This window comes from Pan paniscus, chromosome 20, assembly GCF_029289425.2.
Source record: "Pan paniscus chromosome 20, NHGRI_mPanPan1-v2.0_pri, whole genome shotgun sequence".
Classification (NCBI taxonomy): Eukaryota; Metazoa; Chordata; class Mammalia; order Primates; family Hominidae; genus Pan; species Pan paniscus.
The window spans coordinates 59,646,928-59,669,180 of record NC_073269.2 but is presented as its reverse complement, the minus strand read 5'-3'; the positions used below and the strand labels follow the sequence as shown (position 1 = coordinate 59,669,180).

The following is a 22,253-nucleotide window of genomic DNA, read 5'->3' as shown; positions in this document are numbered from 1 at the left end:
TGTTAGAATTTGAATATACACATTGCCCGGCACGGTGGCTCATACCTGTAATCCCAGCACTTTGGGAGGCCGAGGCGGGTGGATCACCCAAGGTCAGGAGTTCAAGACTAGCCTGGCCTACATGGCGAGACCCTGTCTCTACTAAGAATACAAAAATTAGCTGGGCGTGGTGGCAGGTGCCTGTAATCCCAACTACTCGGGAGGCTGAGGCAGGAGAGTCACTTGAACCCAGGAGGTGGAGGTTGCGGTAAGCCGAGATCGTGCCATTGGACTCCAGCCTGGGTGACAAGAGTGAAACTCCGTCTCAAAAAAAAAAAAAAAGAATTTGAATATACACACACATATATATATATTTTATATACTTTTTTATTTTATATATATTATGTATATTTTATTTTATATATTTTATTTTATATATATCATATATATTTTATTATATAAATATTTATATTTTTTAATGAAAACCACAATTTTGTTTTTGGGTGCCACTCGTTTTTGCTTAGATTCACACTATTTCTTTAGTGCTAGTTAGCAGATACAGAAATGATCTTGCCAGGATGCACAAAATATGGAACGCTTCATGAATTTGCATGTCATCCTTGTGCAGGGGCCATGCTAGTCTTCTCTGTATCATTCCAATTTTAGTATATGTGCTGCTGAAGCGAGCACTACACTTTTATTTTATTTATTTTATTTTATTTTATTTTATTTTATTTTATTTTATTTTATTTATTTATTTTGAGACGGAGTCTCGCTCTGTCACCCAGGCCAGAGCGCAGTGGTGAAATCTTGGCTCACTGCAAGCTCCGCCTCCCGGGTTCAAGCAATTTTCCCGCCTTCCTGAATAGCTGGGATTACAGGCGTGCACCAACATGCCCAGCTAATTTTTTTTTTTTAGTAGAGATAGAGTTATGCCATGTTGCCCAGGCTTGTCTTGAATTCCTGACCTCAAGTGATCCGCCTGCCTCAGCCTCCCCAAGTACTGGGATTACAAGCATGAGCCACGACGCCTGGCCAAATATCCACTTTTAATGTACCTGAGTTTTAACTATAGCGCTTGTTTTAAAAAGTCCTTTTAAATCTTTTATTACCCAACCTTGGCTAGGCCAAACAGCTAATATTTCTGTGTTCTATAAGAAACAGAGGGAAGAGAATCAACACATGGTGACACCAGAAAGTACTCGCTGAGTAAGCCGGGAATGGAACCCTGAACCTGGCCTGCCATTGTGAAAAGACAAAGCAGGGCCACATGGTATTAGGAGGTTAAGCTTCCAAGGACATGATTGACCAGTTTGCTGGGCCGTCTTGAACAGGGGGCTTATGCGGCCCTAGGCACGCATTTTATCTGAAGGTACCCCTCTTCGTGACAGAATATAGAAAGACACAAAGCATACCAGATTTATTACAGCTTCCTAAGACCAGCCTCAGAATTCTTTTTTGTATTAATCAAAGCATTACAGAGGAGATAAACAGTGATTTTTACTGTTCATCTAACCAGTTTGCACAGAGAGGCCACAGTCTAATTGGTAAGAAATACTTTACCTTTTGCCAGCATGCCAGGCTTCTAGGTTCCCTTTGCCCAGGTGGCCCTAGTGACTCTGCTTGCCACACTATAGTCCTGAGGGCCAAGCCTGCGGCATCATAAAGGAAATTCTTTTTCTGTTTTATGGAACCTTAAGCAAAAGCCTCTTAGTTTTGCAAGTGTGGCCCAAGGGGTTGCGTGGGGTAAGCCAATTAACATTTTTTCATTATGGCGCCAAAGCAAAATACGTGACAAAACGCAGACACTGGCCACCGTGCTTAGCACCCAATACTGAACTCGCAAGGCTCAAACTTGACCCCAGCTGGGCCCTGTCATCTTTAACCCATTTTTAACCAAGGGGGACTTTACTGAGGGGAGGGCCTCTGACACCATCCCATACTTTACTCAGGTAAAATGGACCCCATTACTTATCCAAAGTCAGCCAACTGGTGCTGCAGTCTGCTTCCTTTGGATCAGGATAGTAACGAAGCTGAAAGATTAGCAGATTTAACTTTTGGGAGCCCTCATTTTAATTTTTTAATTTTTATTTATTTATTTATTTTCGAGACAGTGTTTCGCTCTTGTTGCCCAGGCTGGAGTGCAATGGAGCAACCTTGGCTCACTACAACCTCAGCCTCCTGGGTTCAAGATTCTCCCGCCTCAGCCTCCCAAGTAGCTGGGATTACAGGTGCATGCCACCACACCTGGCTAATTTTTTGTATTTTTAGTAGAGACAGAGTTTCACCATGTTGGCCAGGCTGGTCTCAAACTCCCGACCTCAGGTGATCCACCTGCCTTGGCCTTCTAAAGTGCTGGGATTATAGGCGTGAGCCACTGCGCCCAGCCATTTTTATTTTTTGAGACAGAGTCTTGCTCTGTCACCCAGGTTGGAGTACAGTGGTGCAATCTCCACTCACTGCAAACTCCGCCTCCTGGGTTCAAGCAATTCTCGTGCCTCAGCCTCATAAGTAGCTGGGACTACAGGCACAAGCTACCATGCCCCACTAATTTTTGTCTTTTTAGTAGAGATGGGTTTCACCATGTTGGCCAGGCTGGTTTCGAACTCCTGAGCTCAGGTGATCCACCCACCTTAGCCTCCCAAAGTGCTGGGATTACAGGCGTGAGCCACCACGCTCAGGCAGATTTTGCCATTTCTGTAAGTCTTTGCTCCTTCCCGTGCCTAATGTATAAGCCAGAAGGAACTCAGTTTTTCAGAATTTAAGGATCCCATTTTTGGCAGGGCGTGGCGGCTCATGCCTGTAATCCCAGCACTTTGGGAGGCCGAGGCGGGCAGATCACGAGGTCAGGAGATCAAGACCATCCTGGCCATCACAGTGAAACCTCGTCTCTACTGAAAATACAAAAAAAAAAAAAATTAGCCGGGCGTGGTGGCGGGCGCCTGTAGTCCCAGCTACTGGGGAGGCTGAGGCAGTAGAATGGCGTGAACCTGGGAGGTGGAGCTTGCAGTGAGCCGAGATCGTGCCACTGCACTCCAGCCTGGGTGACCAAGCGAGACTCCATCTCAAAAAAAAAAAAAAAAAGGATCCCATTTTTACCTAAAATGTTGGCATTCATTACTCTCAGGTTCCCTTGATTAACTTACCCAGTAATTTTTTTTAATACCTAAGTGCACAAGAAAAATGAAACAAAGGGGTAGAACACAAACATCCCTGTTAATTTTTAAAAGCCAAATTTTACACCTCCTGCAATATTACCATTTGCTACCAGTTTCTTTCTGACCCAGTCACACGTAAGAGGCCTCTAACTGGGTCCAAGCCAGCTAATTACCACATCAGATCCGTTCCCAGAACCAGTCCAGTTTCTGTCACAGCTTCCAAACCCAGTTTGGATCAGATATTTGCTCAATGAAACTCGGAGAGCTCAAAACACAAATCTGTGGAGCTCTGAAATCCGAGAGGGAACTTACCCACGATCCCCGGCCACTCGGAGAGGTCAATGGACACAAGTGGGTTCCGCAGGCACCTTGCGTGTTCACTCAGCACTCCCGAAGGTTCCTAGAAGCTCTACTCTGGACTCCGCTTCTGACACCATCTGTTAAAAGAAAAACTTCAGCCGAATTAAATTTAAAGGGGGCCAGGTACAGTGGCTCACACCTGTAATCCCAGCACTTTGGGAGGCTGAGGTGGGCAGATCACTTGAGGTCAGGAGTTCAAGACCAGCCGGGCCAACGTGGTGAATCCCCATCTCTACTAAAAACAGAAAAAATTAACCAGGTGTGGTGGTGGGCACCTGTAATACCAGCTACTCGTAAGGCTGAGGCGGTAGAATCACTTGAATTAGGAGGCGGAGGTTGCAGTGCGCAGAGATGGTGCCATTGCACTCCCGCCTGGGCCACAGAGTGAGACTCCGTCTCAAAAAAATGAAAATAAAAATAAAATAAAATAAAATAAAAATAAAAATAAAACAAAATAAAATAAAATACATAAAATAAAATAAAATACATAAAATAAATAAAATCAAATACATAAAATAAATACATGTAAAGGAGTTCAACTGAACAATGAACCTCTTGCAAATCGGGCAGCTCCGAAAGTCACGGCAGATTCAGACGGACTCCAGGGATGCCTCGTGGTCAGAACAAATTTATGGACAAGAAAAGGAAAGTGACATACAGAAATCGGAAGTGAGGTACAGAAAGAGCGGGATTGGTTACCGCTCAGCGTTTGCCTTATTTGAACACAGTTTGAATGCTCAGCAGCCTGTGAGTGGATGAAGTACAGCTGCTGGGCTGCTGGGATTGGCCAACACTCAGTGGCGGTTACAGGCGCATAAAACGTAAGTTAGGCTTCCTTTCTTTTTTTTTTTTTTTTTTTTTGATACGGTGTTTCCCGCTCTTGTTGACCAGGCTAGAGTGTGCAATGGCGCAATCTCGGCTCACTGCAACCTCCGCCTCCCGGGTTCAAGCTATCCTCCCGCCTCGGCCTCCCGAGTAGCTGGGATTACAGGCATGAGCCACCACGTCTGGCTAATTTTGTATTTTTAGAAGAGACGGGGTTTCTCCATGTTGGTCAGGCTAGTCTCAAAGTCCCGACCTCAGGTGATTCGCGCGCCTCGGCCTCCCAAAGTGCTGGGATTACAGGCGTGAGCCACCGCGCCGGGCCTAACTTAGGTTTTCAATCTTTTGTACCTATTAAGTTAGGTTGCGGTTCATCCACAAGGACTCAAATACAGAATTACGGAGTCCTTCTCAGGCCATATTTAGTTTGCTTTAACACAAGGGTCTCAACAAACAAACACAGGGGTCGCACTATATTGCCCAGGCTGGTCTCTTAACTCCTGGTCTCAAGCGATCCTCCTGCCGCAGCCTCCTACAGTGCTGGAATTGCAGGCCTGAGCCACCACGCCCGGCCTGGACTGCCCTTTTTTTCCCCAAGACGGAGTCCCACTCTGCCACCCAGGCTGGAGTGCAGCGGCACAATCTCGGCTCACTGCAACCTCCGCCTCCCGCGTTCAACCGATTCTCCCACCTCAGCCTCCCGAATAGCTGGGATTACAGGCGCCCGCCACCACACCCTGATAAATTTTGTATTTTTCCGTAAAGACGGGGTTTCACCACGTTGGCCAGGCTGTTCTCGAACTCCTCACCTCGGGTGATCCTCCCAAAGTGCTGGGATTAGAGCCACCGTGCCCGGCCTGCACCCCTCTTAACTGGTGCTCCGATGCGAACTACCGCGCCCAGCCTGGACCCCTCTTAATGGGCGCCCTGACGCGAACCACCGGCCCAGCCTGGACCCCTCTAAATGGGTGCCCTGATGCGAACCACTGCGCCCAGCCTGGACCCCTCTTAATGGGCGCCCCGATGCGAACCACCGCGCCCAGCCTGGACCCCTCTTAATGGGCGCCCTGATGCAAACCACCGCGCCCGGCCTGGACCCCTCTTAATGGGCGCCCTGATGGGAACCACCGTGCCCAGCCTGGACCCCTCTTAATGGGTGCTCTAATGCGAACCACCGTGCCCGGCCTGGACCCGTCTTAATGGGCGCCCTGATGCGAACCACCGTGCCCGGCCTGGACCCCTCTTAATGGGTGCCCTGATGCGAACCACCGTGCCCGGCTTGGACCCCTCTTAATGGGTGCCCTGATGCGAACCACCGTGCCCGGCTTGGACCCCTCTTAATGGGTGCCCTGATGCGAACCACTGCGCCCGGCCTGGACTCCTCTTAATGGGTGCTCTGATGCGAACCACCGCGCCCGGCCTGGACCCCTCTTAATGGGCGCTCTGACGCCGTGGTTTCCCGAGGTCTAGCGGGCCAGATGGGCCCTGGACTTCCTGGTTGGATGAAGGGCTGGGGCTGCAGAGCTGTCTGGTGGGTGGTTGGGCGGGGCGAGGTGGCGATACTTCCAGGCAGCGAGCGAAAGGGAAACCTGTTAACCAGGGGCCCACGGCCCGGGGGGCATCGTGGGGGATACATACTGACCTGCCGCGTTGGCACCGGAAGATTGTCGCAGGGCTGGACAGCAGAACTCTGAAGTTGGAATAGAGACGGCAGAAAAATTCAGAATTGTGCCGTATTCCAATTAAACAAGTTCTGATCCCTCAAAAGGGAACCAAGATGTTGGTTCCAGGTGGCAAAGAAAGGTGTCGCCGGGCCCGGGGTGGATGGGCCGGGAGACGCGCGCCAGCGCCTCGTGACGCGCCGAAACTCCTAAAGGACGTGCAGCGGGCGCGCAGCTCTAGAGACCTCGGTCCAGGGCGTGGCGGCGTCAGGGGGTGTGGAGACGCCGGCAGCGGAAACAGGGGTCAGGCGAGAGGGCGTGGAGTGCGCCGGGGGGGGCTTCAGAGGGCGTGGGGGATGCTTGAGCAGCCGCGTTCCAGGCAGGCGGCAGGAAGTGAGCCTGGCATTGGGGTATGGTAGAGGGAGGAGGCCGCGGCGGGGGGCTTTGCAGGTAAAGAGGCCAGCCTTGCAGGGGTTAGGGATGTGGAGACCCTGGGAGCACACCTAGCGCTGCAGGTGAGGAGATCCACGCCCAGGGTGTCCCAGGTGAGAAGGTGGGCAAATGTACCCGCTTGGGGGGCAGTGGAGACAAGAAGAGGGACAGGGTCACGGGCGTAGGGGCAGAGGAGATGCTCGAAGCGCCTTGTTCCGCAAGAATCAACACACAGAGAGAGATCGCAGGCAGGCAAAGCCGTCAGTGTGACTCATGTCTCTCTCAGGTTTGGAGATTGGAGAGGAGACTGGTTCCTGCTCTGGCTCTCCAGTGTTATCGTTTTGTTTTGTTTTCTTGAGGCAGGGTCTGGCTCTGTCGCTCAGGCTGGAGTGCTGTGTCTCCATCTCAGCTCACTGCAGTCTTGACCTCCCAAGGCTGAAGCGATCCGCCTGCCTCAGCTTCCTGAATAGCAGGGACTACAGACACATGCCACCACACCTGGCGAATTTTTGTAGTCAGGGATCTCACCATGTTGCCCAGGGTGGTCTGGAACTCTTGAGTTCAAGCGATCTGCCTGCCTTGGCCTCTCAAAGTGCTAGGATTACAGGCTTGAGCCACCGCATATGGCCTAGCTCTTAAGTTCTTGAACCAAATCTGGCAAGAGAGAAAATGAGAGGCAGGGCACAGTGGCTCTTGCCTGTAATCTCGCCACTTTGGAAGACCAATGTGGGCAGATCACCTAAGGCCAGGAGTTCCAGACCAGCCTGGCCAACATGGCAAAACCCCATCTCTACTAAAAACACAAAAATTAGGGCCGGGCGCAGTGGCCACGCCTGTAATCCCAGCACTTTGGGAGGCCAAGGCGTGTGGATCACGAGGTCAAGAGATCGAGACCATCCTGGCCAACATGGTGAAAACCTGTTTCTACTAAAAATACAAAAATTAGCTGGGTGTGGTGGTGGGCGCCTATAGTCCCAGCTACTCGAGAGGCTGAGGCAAGAAAATCACTTGAACCCGGGAGGCGGAGGTTACAGTCAGCCAGCGAGCCGGGATCACGCCACTATACTCCAGCCTGGCACAGAGTAAGACTCCGTCTCAAAAAAAAAAAAAAAAAAATTAGCCAGGCTTGGTGGTATATGCCTATAGTCCCAGCTACTTGGGAGGCTGAGGCAGGAGAATCACTAGAACTGGGAGACGGAGGTTGCAGTGAGCTGAGATCACACCATTGCACTCCAGCCTAGGCAACAGAGCAAGACTCCATCTCAAAAAAAAAAGTGAATCAGGGTGATTCAATGGGATAGGGTTCCTTAGGAGAAGCCACATTTTTCCCAGGACAGAAGCTCCCTTACTGAGAATAGCATACCCATCTGTTTTCTCTATACCCAGTTAGCGGACAAATCCCCAACTCCCACCTGCACTTATGTTACAGGAAGGAGGGCTGGAAAGGGATGCAACAATGGGTTAGTAAAAATGCCATCAGGGCATAGGAACATCCTAGCATGCTTGGGGAACATATGGAAAATCAGAGCTCTCTTTCCTGTAAGAGGCTCTATGGTAAGGAAAATTGCTTTTCCTTTGATCTTTGCAAAGATGCTGACTTATTTACTAGTGGGAAGTGACTGACCTAGGGACCTTTGGGGTTTTTTTTGAGGTTTGCGGAAATATAAATGAGAAAAAAATCTGGGGCTGGGAGCAGTGGCGTCCGCCTGTAATCCCAGCACTTGGGAGGCCGAGTTGGTGGATTGCTTGAGGCCAGGAGTTGGAGACCAGCCTGGGCAACATAGTGACACTCCATCTCTACAAAAAATACAAAAATCAGTTGGGTGCAGTGGTGCACGCCTGTAGTCCCAGCGCTTTGGGAGGCTGAGGTGGGAGGATTGCTTGAGCCCAGGAGGTTGAGGCTGCAGTGAGCTGTGATCATGCCACTGCTCTCCAGGTTGGGCGATAGAGTGAGATCCTATCGCCAGAAAAAAAAAAAAAAAAAGAGCTGCATAGAACAGCTGCAGCAGACCTTAATAACATGGTTATATAGAACAAGTTCTAAAGACAGTTCCTTACATTTTGAATTTGTTCGGTAATGAGTCGTATTGAATGTTAATTATCGTAGCTAGTTTTAGGTCAAAGTGATTCTGGTCTGGCACTGCAAGTGAAGCAACAGATGAAGAAAACTGAGTTGGAGCCACACAAAATTCATGGTCTGCCTTGTCTTTTTCTTGGGACTTGAGACTGGGGCACCCCAATACCAGACACTGACACTGTGCCTTGCACAGCTAAATGTTGTTTGTTCCAGGGCATGTCCAGGACCATTCGATCCAGCCTCAGTTTTCCCACAATTCAAATTAAAAAAATGAGCCTGGCCAGCATTCGCTTTGAGACCAGCCTGGAGAACATGGCAAAACCCTGTCGCTACGAAAAATACAAGAATTAGGATTGGTTGCTCGTATCTGTAATCCCAGCTACTTAGGAGGCTAAGGCAGAAGGATCATTTGAGCGTAGGAGGTGGAGGTTGCAGTGAGCCAAGATCCCCACGCCACTGCACTCCAGCCTGGGCGACAAGAGTGAAACTGTCTCAGAAAAAAAAAAAAAAAAAAAGAGAGAGAGACAGAAAAAGGAAGGGAGGGAGGAAAAGTATACTAGCTGGCATTTTTTAAATTGATTTTTAATTTTTAATTTTTTATGTATTTTTTTTTTGACATAGAGTCTCACTCTATCACCCAGGCTGGAGTGCAATGGCATGATCTCAGATCACTGCAACTTCTGGCTCCCAGGTTGAAGTGATTCTCCTGCCTCAGCCTCCCAAGTAGCCAGGATTACAGGCACCCGCCACCACACTCAGCTAATTTTTTTGTATTTTTAGTAGAGATGGGGTTTTGCCATGTTGGCCAGGCTGGTCTCAAACTCCTGACCTCAGGTGTTCCACCTGCCTCGACCTCCCAAAGTGCTGGGATTACAGGTGTGAGCCACCGCACCCCACCTAATTTTTTTTTTTTTAGGCTCGATCTTGCTCTGTTGCCCAGGCTGGAGTGCAGTGTGGTGATCTTGGCTCACTACAACTTCCGTCTCCTGGGGTCAAACCATTCTCCTACCTCAGCCTCCTGAGTAGCTGGGAATACAGGCTCACACCACCACACCCGGCTAATATTTGCAATTTGGTAGAGATGGGGGTCTCACCATGTTGCCCCAGCTGTGTAGGACTCCTGAGCTCAAGTGAACTGCCTGCCTCAGCCTCCCGAAGAGCTGGGATTACAGGCATGCATCACTGCACCTGGCTGGGCCTATAATTTTAAAAGGGTTATAAAAGCAGAGAATGAGGGGGGTGACACATAACAGGGAGGGTGGGATGCTTGAAAGTGGGGGACCCAAGGAGTGGGGAATGCTTTGCAGGGGAGGGGGAGAAGAAGAAGGCATGGAAGGTGTTGAGGCCAAGGTGAAGGCTGCCTTTGGCTCTCTGAAGGTTGGCTGAAAAGAACTGATAGGAAGCAGATTAGCAGGAGAAAAGGCTTACAAATGTCTTTAACCTGAGCATGGGGAGAGCCAGTGATCGCCCATCCCCCAAGGGGGTTCAGAAGCTTATATGTTCTCCTGGCAAACTGATTATGGGAGGGGGCTAGAGGAATTCCATTGAGGGCAATAAAGGATTACTAGAGAGCATGAATGGGTCCTGGAAATCATTCCTATTGACAGTGATGGGATCTGTTCAGGTGTGGTTACATTCTTTGTCTCACAGGGAGGAGAAGAAAAAACAATTATTCCTCTTGGCAGGTCTGGATCTTACACAGATAAAGGCCTGTGCTTTGGAAGAGATGATGGGGGGAGGTCAGAGACCTTGAGGCTCATTTATTTATTTATTATTATTTTTTGAGACAGAGTCTCGCTCTGTTGCCCAGGCTGGAGTGCAGTGGTGTGACCTCGGCTCACTGCAACCTCCGCCTCCCAGATTCTCCTGCCTCAGCCTCCCAAGTAGCTGGGATTACAGGCGTGTGTCACAGCATCCGACTGATTTTCTTTTTCCGTATTTTTAGTAGAGACAGGGTTTTGCATGTTGGTCGGTCTGGCCTTGAACTCCTGACCTCAAGTGATCTGCCTGCATCGGCCTCTCAAAGTGCTGGGATTACAGGCATGAGCCACTGCACCCGGCCCTTGAGGCACCTTTAACGTGCTGTATTTAGGGGTATCAGTTCCTGAGCCCCAACAAGGGGGAGAGGGTCATGAAGAGGGAGGACTCTAGAAGAGGGACAGGTCAAGAACTAAGAGGATGAAAGGAGGAAGACCAGACCAGGCACAGTGGCTCACGCCCACGATCCCAGAATTTTGGGTGGCCAAGGCAGGAGGATTGCTTGAGGCCAGGTGTTCAAGACCACCCTGTGCAACATAGGGACACCCCGCCTCTACAAACAATAAAAAATCAGCAGGGCATGGTGGTACATGCCTGAGGTCCCAGCTACTTGGGAGGGTGAGGGGGGAGATTGCTTGGAGGGGCCGGGTTGTCGAGGCTGCAGTGAGCTGTGATCGTGCCACTGCATTCCAGCCTGGGTGACAGAGCAAGACCAGTCTCAAAAAATAAAAATAAAAATTAGATGTGCATGGTGGCATGTACCTGTTGGTCCTAGCTACTTGGAAGGGTGAGGTGGGAGGATCACCTGAGCCTGGGGAAATTTATTTGGGGTGCAGTGACCTATGACTGCATCTTGGCATTCCAGCCTGGGTGACACAGCAAGACCCTGTCAGAAAGAAAGAAAGAGAGAAAGAGAGACAGAGAAAGAAAAGGAAAGAGAGAGAGAGAAAGAAAAGAAACAAAGAAAAAGAAAGAAAAGAAAAAAAGAAGGAAACAAGGAAAGAAGGAAGGAAAGAAAGAAAGAAAGAAAGAGCGAGCGACCAGGGCAAGAACATGTGACGGACTGTGCTTGACGGTGAGGTATTGCTCCTCACAGGAGGGCATTAGCTGCCGGGGGCCGCCCACAGACCCTGACCCAAACAACGGCTGAATAAAACGCACACTGACACACAGATATTCTGCTTTGCCAGTCCAGCTGAGTGTCAGTGTACGAGAATGTTTCAAATATTTACTCTGTGGCTCTTTCCATAAAATGTTGCTGACCCTGAAGGTTAAACTTTGAGCCCCACCCAGAATCTCTAGAGCAGTCATGCTAAAAGTACCCAGTCTTTGAGGGAAGTTTGAAGGATTGGGTTCCTGGCAAAGAAGAGGGCTGAGCCAGGGCAGCTTATACTCACGGGAAGAATTCAAGGACTTGGATGCGGAATTTACCCTGGTATCCGTAGGATCAAAGGTGTTTGTGGCATCACCACGATGGGCGTCCATAGACAAGGCAGGTGGGGGTTTTTGGCAACTGTGGATAGCACAAGAGTGGCCTGTAGAACAAAGGGACATTGTGGTTCATTCTTTTATTTCTTATTTTTTATTTATTTTTTAAAATTATTATTATTATTATTATTTGAGACAGAGTCTTGCTCTGTTGCCAGGCTAGAGTGCAGTAGCACGGTCTTGGCTCACTGCAACCTCCCCCTCCTGGGTTCAAGCGATTCTCCTGCTTCAGCCTCCCAAGTAGCTGGGATTACAGGCACGTGCCACCATGCCCGGCTAATTTTTTTGTATTTTTAGTTGAGATGGGGTTTCACCATGTTAGCCAGGCTGGTCTTGAACTCCTGACCTCGTGATCCACCCGCCTCGGCCTCCCAAAGTGCTGGGATTACAGGCATGAGCCACTGCACCCGGCCTAAATTATTATTATTATTATTATTTTTTGAGACACAGTTTCACTCTGTCCCCAGGCTGGAGTGCAGTGGCACGATCTCGGCTCACTGCAACCTCCACCTTCTGGTTTCAAGCAATTCTCCTGCCTCAGCCTTCCGAGTAGCTGGGATTACACCTGCCCGCCACCACGCCTGGCCAATTTTTGTATTATTAGTAAAGACGGAGTTTCACCATGTTGGCCAGGCTGGTCTCAAACTCCTGACCCCAAGTGATCCGCCCACCTTGGCCTCCCAAAGTGCTGGGATTACAGGCGTAAGCCACTGCACCAGGCCTTGGGAGACTGAGGTGGGAGAATCGCTTGAACCCAGGAGGTGGAGGTTACAGTGAGCCGAGATCGCGCCACTGCACTCCGGCCTGGGCGACCAGAGTGAAACCCTGTCCCAAAAAAAAAAAAAAAAAGATAAACTAATGATTCCTTCTAGGGAGATACAGATGATATCAGAGAGCACATTTTGTAAGAACACATAACAGAGTGAGAAAAGCCCCACCTTAGGGGAATTACCCTCCCCGCCCATTCATCAGGTGAGGAAGTTGAGACCAGGAACAGTGAGGACACGAGGGGTGGCTTCAGTCAATAGTTCGCCCAGGGAGGAGGCTGGGTGCAGGGCCAGCATTGGTGTCTCTACGTATTCATACCCCCTGGACTGGGAATTCACACCCAGCCCCCTAGACTATGGTTCACACTCACACCCTAGCTGGCTGGGTGCAGTCCTCGCCCTTTTCCCTCCTGTTTCCTCTGGGAACTTTCTCTGGGAACTTCTTTCTCTCTCTCTCTTTTTTTTTTTTTTTTTGTAGAGATGAGGGTCTCACCATATTGGCCAGGCTGGTCTCCAACTCCTGGGATCAAGCGATCCTCCTGCCTTGGACTCCCAAAGTGCTGGGATTACGGGCGAGAGCCACTGCGCCTGGCCGGAGTTTCTCTTTTTCATCTTCCCTAAGAAGTCTTGAGTCTCCGGACGGCTCAGGTTTTGATTGTACCTCCTGGGTTTTGAACTTTGTTAAATGCAACCCCAGGGAAAAATCATGCCCACACCTGGGAAGCATGCCCCTGTCTGGTCTCGGAGTCTGGGTTTTAACAGCTCCCCAGATGATTCTTATTATTCTCACGTTGGGGAAATACTGAGCTAGAAGGTGATGAGAGGAAGACAGGATTTGATGTTAGTGAAGCCCTTCTCTAAAGATGCTTGGAAGCTGTTCCTTTTCTTTTTGTTTTGTTTTTTTTTTTTTTTTTTGAGATAGAGCCTCATTCTGTTGCCCAGGATGGAGTGCAAGGGTGCAATCTCGGCTCACCACAATCTCCACCTCCCAGGTTCAAGTGATTCTCTTGCCTCAGCCTCCTGAGTAGCTGGGATTACAGGCACACACCATCACTCCCAGATAATTTTTGTATTTTTGGTAGAGACGGGGGTTTCACCATGTTGGCTAGGCTGGTCTCGAACTGCTGACCTCAGGTGATCTGCCACCTCGGCCTCCCAAAGTGCTGGGATTACAGGCATGAGCCACTGTACCCGGCCTCTGTCTCTTTCCCTTTGTCTTCATCTCTGTGTCTCCCTTCCCTCTCCCTTCCTGTCTCCCTCTCTCACTTTCCTCTTCCCCTACTTTCTCTTCCTACCCCCTCCCCTTCTGTTTCTCTCTCTCTTCCAAAAATATATTTTGAAAACATACTTGGTGACAGGCACTGTTATGGGAACCGCGACACAGTGGGGAATGACTGGGGTCCCTGCACACATTAAAGAGTGAGGTTCCATGGCCAGGCGCAGTGGCTCACGCCTGTTATCCCAGCACTTTGGGAGGCTGAGTTGGGCAGATCATTTGAGGTTAGGAGTTCAAGACCAGCCTGGGCAATATGGTGAAACCCCGTCTCTACAAAAAAAAAAAAAAACCATAAAAATTAGCCAGGTGTGGTGGTGCATGCCTATAATCTCAGCTACTCAGGAGGCTGAGGTGTGAGACTCGCTTGAACCAGGGAGGCGGATGTTGCAGTGAGTCGAGATCATGCCACTACATTCCAGCCTGGGAGACAGAGTTAGACTTCACCTCAGGAGAAAAAAAAAGAAAGAAAGAAAGCTTTATAGCAGAAAAAAAACGAAGTCTTCAGATATGTCCTGATCAAAGGCTGCTGACGCTGGGAGGCCGCCAGGGAGCTAACCAGAAGTAGGATCCTGTGGGATTGGTTAGCCAAACATTGGGTTTCTCTGGTTGGTCCTAAGTTGAAATCAAGGTTGGGGGGTGGGCACAAAAACTAGGGAAGCTACGAGTGATGGATCAAGCCCTGGGCATTTGGGGCTGATTGCTGCAGAAATTGTGACTTGGTTTCCTGGACTGGTGGTTGTACAAGTTTTGGGGTTATGGTTCTTTTTTAATTAATTGTAGAGGCTGGGCATGGTGGCTCAAGCCTGTAATTCCAGCACTTTGGGAGGCTGAAGCAGGTGGATCACCTGAGGTCAGGAGTTTGAGACCAGCCTGGCCAACATGATGAAACCCCATCTCTACTAAAAATACAAAAATTAGCCAGGTGTGCTGGTGCGTGCCTGTAGTCCCAGCTACTTGGGAGGCTGAGGCAGGAGAATCACTTGAACCCAGGAGGCGGAGGTTGCAGTGAGCCGAGATCACACCACTGTACTCCAGCCTGGGCGACAAAGCGAGACTCCTTCTTTGTGTTTTTGTAGGGACAGGGTTTCACCATGTTGCCTAGGCTGGTCTCAAACTCCTGAGTTGAAGCAGTCCACCTGCCTCAGCCTCCCAAAGTGCTTGGATTACAGGCGTGAGCCACCGTGCCCAGCCTGTTTTTGTTATTCATTTAATAATTTTTCTTGATAATGTTTGTTTTGATATAGGGGCTCGCTCTGCCACCCAGGCTGGAGTGCAGCAGTGCAATCACAGCTCACTGCAGCCTCAACCTCCTGGGCTCAAGCAATCCTTCCGCCTCCCCCTCCACCTCTGAAATCCCCTGGGATTACAGGCGTGGGCCGCCGGGCCGGCATGCTGTTATTAAGATTGTTTTTAACATTTGTCCTGAGCCCCAACCCATCAAATATTCCCCTATGGCTAAGCAATGGCTGCCGCCCATTCATCTATTATAGGTTTGTCCTCTTTCTAGTCAGCCGTCCTATAGATAAGATGTATTGAGATACTCAGTCATAGAAGCTGCCGCTGGCACCACCCAATCCAGACCTTTCTCTTCTTTTGATTCTATCTGAAATTACTCAACTCCAAATCCTACAGTAGTTTCCTTTTTTTTTTTTTTTTTTGAGATGGAGTTTCGTTCTTCTTGCCCAGGAGGCTTGGAGTGCAATGGCGCAATCTCGGCTCATGGCAACCTCCCCTTCCCGGGTTCAAGCAATTCTCCTGCCTCAGCCTCCCCAGTAGCTGGGATTACAGGCATGCGCCACCATGCCCGGCTAATTTGTATTTTTAGTAAAGACGGGGTTTCTCCATGTTGGTCGGGCTGGTCTCGAACTCCCAACCTCAGATGATCCGCCTGCCTCTGCCTCCCAAAGTGCTGGGATTACAGGTGTGAGCCACCACGCTGGGCCAGTAGGTTCTTTCTAACACACTCATGTTTATTTTATGTTTAAATTTTAATCTATTTATTTATTTTGAGACCAGTATATGAGACTGGCTAATTTTTATGTTTTTGGTAAAGATGAGGTTTTACCATGCTGGCCAGGCTGGTCTCGAACTCCTGGGCTCAAGCCATCCGCCCGCCTCAGCCTCCCAAAGTGCTGGGATTACAGGCGTGAGGAACCAATGTTCAAGGGGATGGAGATTCTCTGATGGTTGCGAAGTTGCATCAGAGTACAGCCAGGGAGGTTTAGGAGAGCTTGCTTTTTCTGAGAATTTTCTAGGAACTTGAGATTTTTAGGAATTTTGGGGGTGGAATCCCAATTGACTCAACTCTCAGAGAGGGAATGCTTTAGGTTCTCCACAGGGTGATTTTGTGTTGCCAACCTCCAGGCCTTGAGGAAGGGTTTGCATTGATTCAAAAGGCTAGGTGGACCTGACCTATATGCCCAGGCATTTTGAGTTTTAAGGACATTTTCTGGTCTTCCAAATATTCCAGCTGGTCCTCTGTGCTTTCTTGTTTCTTTTTTTTTGAGACAGATTCTTGCTCTGTCACCCAAGCTGGAATGCAGTGGCACAATCCCCTCAGCTCACTGCAACCTCTGCCTCCCGGGTTCACGCCATCCTCCTGCCTCAGCCTCCCGAGTAGCTGGGATTACAGGCACAAGCCACCACGCCCGGCTAATTTTTGTACTTTTAGTAGAGATGGGCTTCGCCATGTTGGCCAGGCTGGTCCCAAACTCCTGACCTCAGGTGATCCGCCTGCCTTGGCCTCCCAACGTGCTGGGATTAGAGGCATGAGTCACCGCGCCCTGCTAGGATGAGGCGTATGACGAGGGGCCCGGAGCTTCCATGCCCTCCCCGGATATGCCACCCTCCAGGTACGTCCGCATGCTTAGCTGTCAGGGATCTCTTCAAACCCTGTCCTCCTGGGTTTTGATGGATGCTTCCTTACCGAGACATGACTGATGAAACCACTGGCCAATGGTGATCAGCCTCACCCTCAGCTTCCTTCCCCTCCCAGAAGTTTGCCCTCTAATCCTACTGGGGTCTTTCCAGAGACCAGTCCCCATCCTGAAGCTATCGGTCAACATTAGCACACAAAATACAAAAAGATGGCACTTTGGAGACTCCATGGAATTCTGGAGCCTGAAACAGGCACGAAGACCAAATGCAAATGTCACAGTACCACACACACACCATTACAACATGTGACTTTTTGTATTTATCATCTCTCTCGACTTTCGTTAGATGAACTGGCAGGAGAGCCAGAATGGAAGGTTGGAGCGCAAACTTGGGATTCCAAAATGGGGTAGAGGCAGTATATATTAGGATCTCGGCAGCAGCCAAAATGGACTATTCTGTGGCCAATGAAGTCATTTGCAGGGACCTTGAGGTTGGGGTACAGGATGAGCTGGAACGAGGGGACTCGATGACCCGTGTACACCAGGCCGATCGGGTGAGCAGCGCTGGGCAATCTGGGTAGTGTGTCTGCATTTCTCGGGCCGACACTGGTGGAGACCCCACCCTCTGCTATTGGCGGTTGTGGAGTTTCTTGTTTTTGATGAATATGCTTGCATTTCGCTTTCTTGAGTTTTGCTCTGTGATTCTTGAACCAGACCTGAAGGGAAGAGAGAGAAGAGAATGGGGTGGAATTCAGATGACTTGTCATTCTATCTTTTAAAAATTTTTACTTTTTAATTTTTATTTTGTTAAACGTATTTTATTTATTTATATTCTTTTTTTTAACCTTTAAGTTTTTAACTTTTCTCTTTTTTTCCTTTTTTTGGCCCTTAAACTCTCCTAATATTTATTTATTTATTTTTATTTTATTTTATTTTATTTTTGAGATGGAGTCTCACCTTGTCGCCCAGGCTGGAGTTCAGTGGCACCATCTCGGCTCACTGCAACCTCCGCCTCCCAGGTTCAAGCGATGCTTCTGCCTCAGCCTCCTGAGTAGCGGGGACTACAGGCTCACACCACTATGCCTGGCTAATGTTTGTATTTTTAGTACAGACAGGGTTTCACCATATTGGCCAGGCTGGTCTCGAACTCCTGACCTCATGATCCGCCCGCCTCGGCCTCCCAAACTTCTGGGATTACAGGCATGAGCCACCATACCCAGCCCAAGTTTTCCTTTTAGTTGATAATATGAGTACTTCTAGGTGAGAACAGCTAGTGCCACAGCTTGGCCACTTACATCCTCTTTGTGGAACCCTACTCAATCTACTCCCAGGAAGGAGCAGAAATGAGAGATTTTGGGGACAGAAATTGAGACAGGGGTCAGAAAACCCAGAGCAGGGGATAGGAGAGCAAGGGGATCAGTCGCAGGGGCTGCTCTGGGGCTCAGGCCAGCCAGCTAAGGCTCGTGGCCAAATCTGACCACCCCCTGTCTTTGTATCACCCATGCACTAAGAATAGGCTTTACGTTTTAAAATGGTTGAGAAAAAACAAACACAATAAGAGTACTATTTTGTGTTGTATGTGTGTTGGGACTGAAAGAAAAAAGAGAGAAAATAAAAGAATACTACTGGCCAGGCACAGTGGCTCATGCCTATAATCCCAGAACTCTGGGAGGCTGAGGTGGGTGGATCACTTGATTTCAGGAGTTTGAGTCCAGCCTGGGCAACATGACGAAACCCCATCTCTACAAAAAACACACAAATTGGCTGGGCCTGGTGGTACACACCAGTAGTATCAGCTACTTGGGAGGCTGTAGTACCACACACCTGTAGTCCCACTTACTTGGGAATCTGAGTGGGAGGGTGGCTTCAGCCCAGGAATTCAAAGCTGCAGTGAGCTATGATCGTGCCACTGCACTCCAATGTGGGCAAGAGCAACACCCTGTCTTAAAACAAAACAAAACAACACTATTTTGTAATGTGAAAATTGTATAAACTTCAGGCCAGGCGCAGTGGCTTACGCCTGTAATCCTGACACTTTGGGAGGCCAAGGCAGGTGAATCACTTGAGACCAGGAGTTCAAGATCAGCCTCCTGGGCAACATAGCGAAACCCCATCTCTACAAAAAATAAAATACAGCCAGGCTCATGCTTGTAATCCCAACACTTTGGGAGGCGTAGTGTGCACCTGTAGACCTGTAGTCCCAGCTACTTGGGGGGCTGAGGTGGTAGGATTGCTTGAGCCCGGGAGGTCGAGGCTGCAGTGAGCTGTGATTGCACCACCGCGCTCCAACCTGAGTAAAAGAGTTTCTGGGAACACAGATGGGCCTCTTGTTTACGTTGTCTGTGGCTGCCTTCGCACTGTGGTGGCATAGTTAAAATAGTTGCTAGAGAGACGGTATGGCCCACAAAGCTTCAATTATTTACTACCTGGTCCTTTACTGGAAAAATTTTCCCATTCTTGCTCTAGGGGGTTGAAGAAAGGTTTACGGGGACGTGAGTAGAAGAGTGTGGGTTTGGGGAATATTGGCGATTGGAATGAGACCTCAGGAATTATCCTAGAGGGACTCTGAATTTAGATTAGATCAGGAAGGCAGTTTAGTGAGCAGAGGGATCATTTTCCAACCTGCAGTACTGTTGGGTGTATGTCTATTTTCGAGGCCATTTCTTTCTGAAGGCTGGGGTTTGGGTATGGGTTCTCATTGAACAAGATGTTCAGATCTTCCAGTTGCTTCTTAGTGAACATGGTTCGTTTCCTGTGTGAATGCATCTGGTCCTTGCCTTGAAAGAAAAGGAAAAAGACACAAATGGGAAATGCTAACAACTCCATTCTCAAAAGCCTGAACTTTCCTTTCCTTTCCACTGAGGTACAACGTGATGATCAAGTGACTGAGGTTCTGTCACCGAGGCTGGAGTGCAGTGGCACAATCTCAGCTCACTGCAACCTCCACCTCCTGAGTTCAAGCGATTCTCCTGCCTCAGCCTCCCGAGTAGCTGGGATTACAGGCGCACGCCACCATGCCCAGATAATTTTTGTATTTCTAGCAGAGACAGGGTTTCACCATGTTGGCTAGGCTGGTCTCGAACTCCTGACCTCAGGTGATCCACCCGCCTCGGCCTCCCAAAGTGTTGGGATTACATGCGTGAGCCACTGTGCCCGGCCGTGACTAAGGTTCTTAGATATGGAGACACTGCTGGCCGGGGTCGTGCCTCAGGCTGCAGTCCCAGTACTGTGGGAGGCTGAAGCAGGAGGACAACTTGATCTGCCTTTTGTCCTTGTTTTTCCAAGCCTCATTTGTCATTTTCATAGGAAAGGGTTGTTCCTTTCCCCCTTGGTTCCTCCATCCTTTTTTTCTGTTATCATTTAAATATGGGATCCCTTGCTCACGCCTGTAATCCCAGCACTTTGGGAGGCCAGGGCGGGCAGATCACATCAGGTCATGAGTTTGAGACCAGCCTGGCCAGCATGGTGAAACCCCATCTCTATTAAAAACACAAAAATTTGGCCGGGCACAGTAGCTCACGCCTGTAATCCCAGCACTTTGGGAGGCCAAGGCGGGCGGATCATGAGGTCAAGAGATCAAGACCATTCTGGCTAACGTGGTGAAACCCTGTCTCTACTAAAAGTACAAAAATTAGCTGGGTGTGATGGTGTACGCCTGTAGTCCCAGCTACTCGGGAGGCTGAGGCAGGAGAATCGCTTGAACCTCAGAGGCAGAGGCTGTGGTGAGCCGAGATTATGCCACTGCACTCCAGCCTGAGACAGAGGGAGACCCTGTCTCAAGAAAGTAATAAATAAATAAATAAATAAATACGTAAATAAGGGATCGCTTGTGCCTTACCTCTTGGGTTCTGTTTTCTTTGTGTAGAAATAGGCAACTCAATCCAAGGTGAAATGGATGGACATGGTTTTATTCTTATCATTTATTCAATGTTTATTAAGTATATTCTTTTAGGAATATAGCAAGGAAATAAGCAGAAAAATAACATCACTGCTGTCACGGATGTCACCTTTTACTTTCTTTTTCTTGAGACAGTGTACTGCTGTGTTGCCCAGTGGCATGATCACAGCTCACTTCAGCCTCAACCTCCCCAGGCTCAAGCGATCCTCTCACCTCAGCCTCCCGAGTAGCTGGAACTATACAACACTGCCATGCCCGGCTAATTTTTGTATTTTTTGTAGACACAACGTCTTGTTTTGTTGCCCAGGCTGGTCTTGAACTCCTGGGCTGAAGCGATCTGCCCGCCTCGGCCTCCCAAAGTGCTGGGATTACAGGCATGAGCCACCACATGCCTCGCTCTAAAAGATCTGAATCGCATCATGCCTGATAATGGTTTGGCAGCAGCCCCAGAGTCTAGTAAGTGCTCATGAACATGAGATTTCCAGCTTGGCTAAGCCTATATTCTATCTAGGACCTAATCATCCTCATAGGAATCAGATTCCCCTGTGCTCAAGAACAAGCATCGGGGTGGGAAGAATTAGGACACAACTACAAGGGAGAAGATTTCGGATTTGAAGGCAGAAACAGGCTTCCCTGCATTTGCCTGTGCTGTCAGATGACAGCCGCGGCCGGGCACCGTGGCTCATGCCTGTAATCCCAGCACTTTGGGAGGCCGAGGCCAGCCAATCACATGAGGTCAGGGGCTTGAGACCAACCATGGTGAAACCCCATCTCTATAAAGATACAAAACTTGGGCCGGGTGCAGTGGCTCACGCCTGTCACCCCAGCACTTTGGGAGGCTGAGCCAGACGGATCACAAGGTCAGGAGTTCGAGACCAGCCTGGTCAATATGGTGAAACCCCCGGCTCTACTAAAAATACAAAAAAAAAAAAAAAATTAGCCAGGTGTGGTGGCGTGTGCCTGTAATCCCAGCTACTCGGGAGGCTGAGGCAGGAGAATTGCTTGAACCTGGGAGGTGGAGGTTGCAGTGAGCCGAAATCATGCCACTGCACTCCAGCCTGAGCGACAGAGTGAGACTGTCTCAAAAAACAAACAAAACAAAACAAAACAACAACAACAAAAACGATGACAGCCTCTGTGGGAAGTCCCTGCCACCCACGTGGACGAAGCACCAGCTTCAGCCACCTGGTCCCTCTGCCTTTTCCCGCCACCAGCTGCTTTCCACTTCTTCACGTGTCTTTGCTTCGGTTCTCATTTTTTCTGGCTTACCTTTACGAAGATCCTCTGAGCCTGGCATCTTCTAATCCAGATGTGCGCCTGGGTTCAGGTCCAGGGATAAGAACCAGCAAAGATCAAATCCGGATTTAAGTAGCTTCCTCCACAGCCACACCCGACTCCCACCTCCTCCACCTTTCTCTGCCCTATCTGCCTCCAGTATGATCCCTCGGTCCTCCAGAGCCCCCTGGATTTCTCCCAATACTGTCATTTTATCTAATATTGATTGAGCGGAGACCAACGACTCAAAGGCGAGTCCACAAACCAGCCCCACTAACACTCCTGGGAGTTGTTAAAATGCAGAATCCTGGCCCACTCCAGACCTCCTGAGCAGAAGCTGCAATTTCTTTTCTTTTTTTCTTTTTCTTTGAGACAGAGTCCCACTCTGTCACCCAGGCTGGAGTGCAATGACACCATCTTGGCTCA

At 49.3% G+C, this 22,253-nt stretch overlaps 1 protein-coding gene and 1 non-coding gene across 2 annotated transcripts; both read right to left on the bottom strand.

Moving 5' to 3' along the window:
• Positions 1-562: 562 nt before the first annotated feature.
• LOC112437931 (U6 spliceosomal RNA) lies at positions 563-669 on the bottom strand. The gene has a single exon (XR_003026432.1). It is a non-coding gene; the product is annotated as a U6 spliceosomal RNA (small nuclear RNA).
• A 16,275-nt stretch (positions 670-16,944) lies between these two features.
• Positions 16,945-21,849, bottom strand: DPRX (divergent-paired related homeobox). Its single transcript, XM_003830142.3, has 3 exons — positions 21,822-21,849; positions 19,277-19,431; positions 16,945-17,370 (listed from the first exon to the last, which is right to left on the bottom strand). The coding sequence occupies exons 1-3, from the start codon at positions 21,847-21,849 to the stop codon at positions 16,978-16,980; spliced, it is 576 nt and encodes a 191-aa protein (XP_003830190.1). The 3' UTR covers positions 16,945-16,977.
• Between the last annotated feature and the right edge of the window lie 404 nt (positions 21,850-22,253).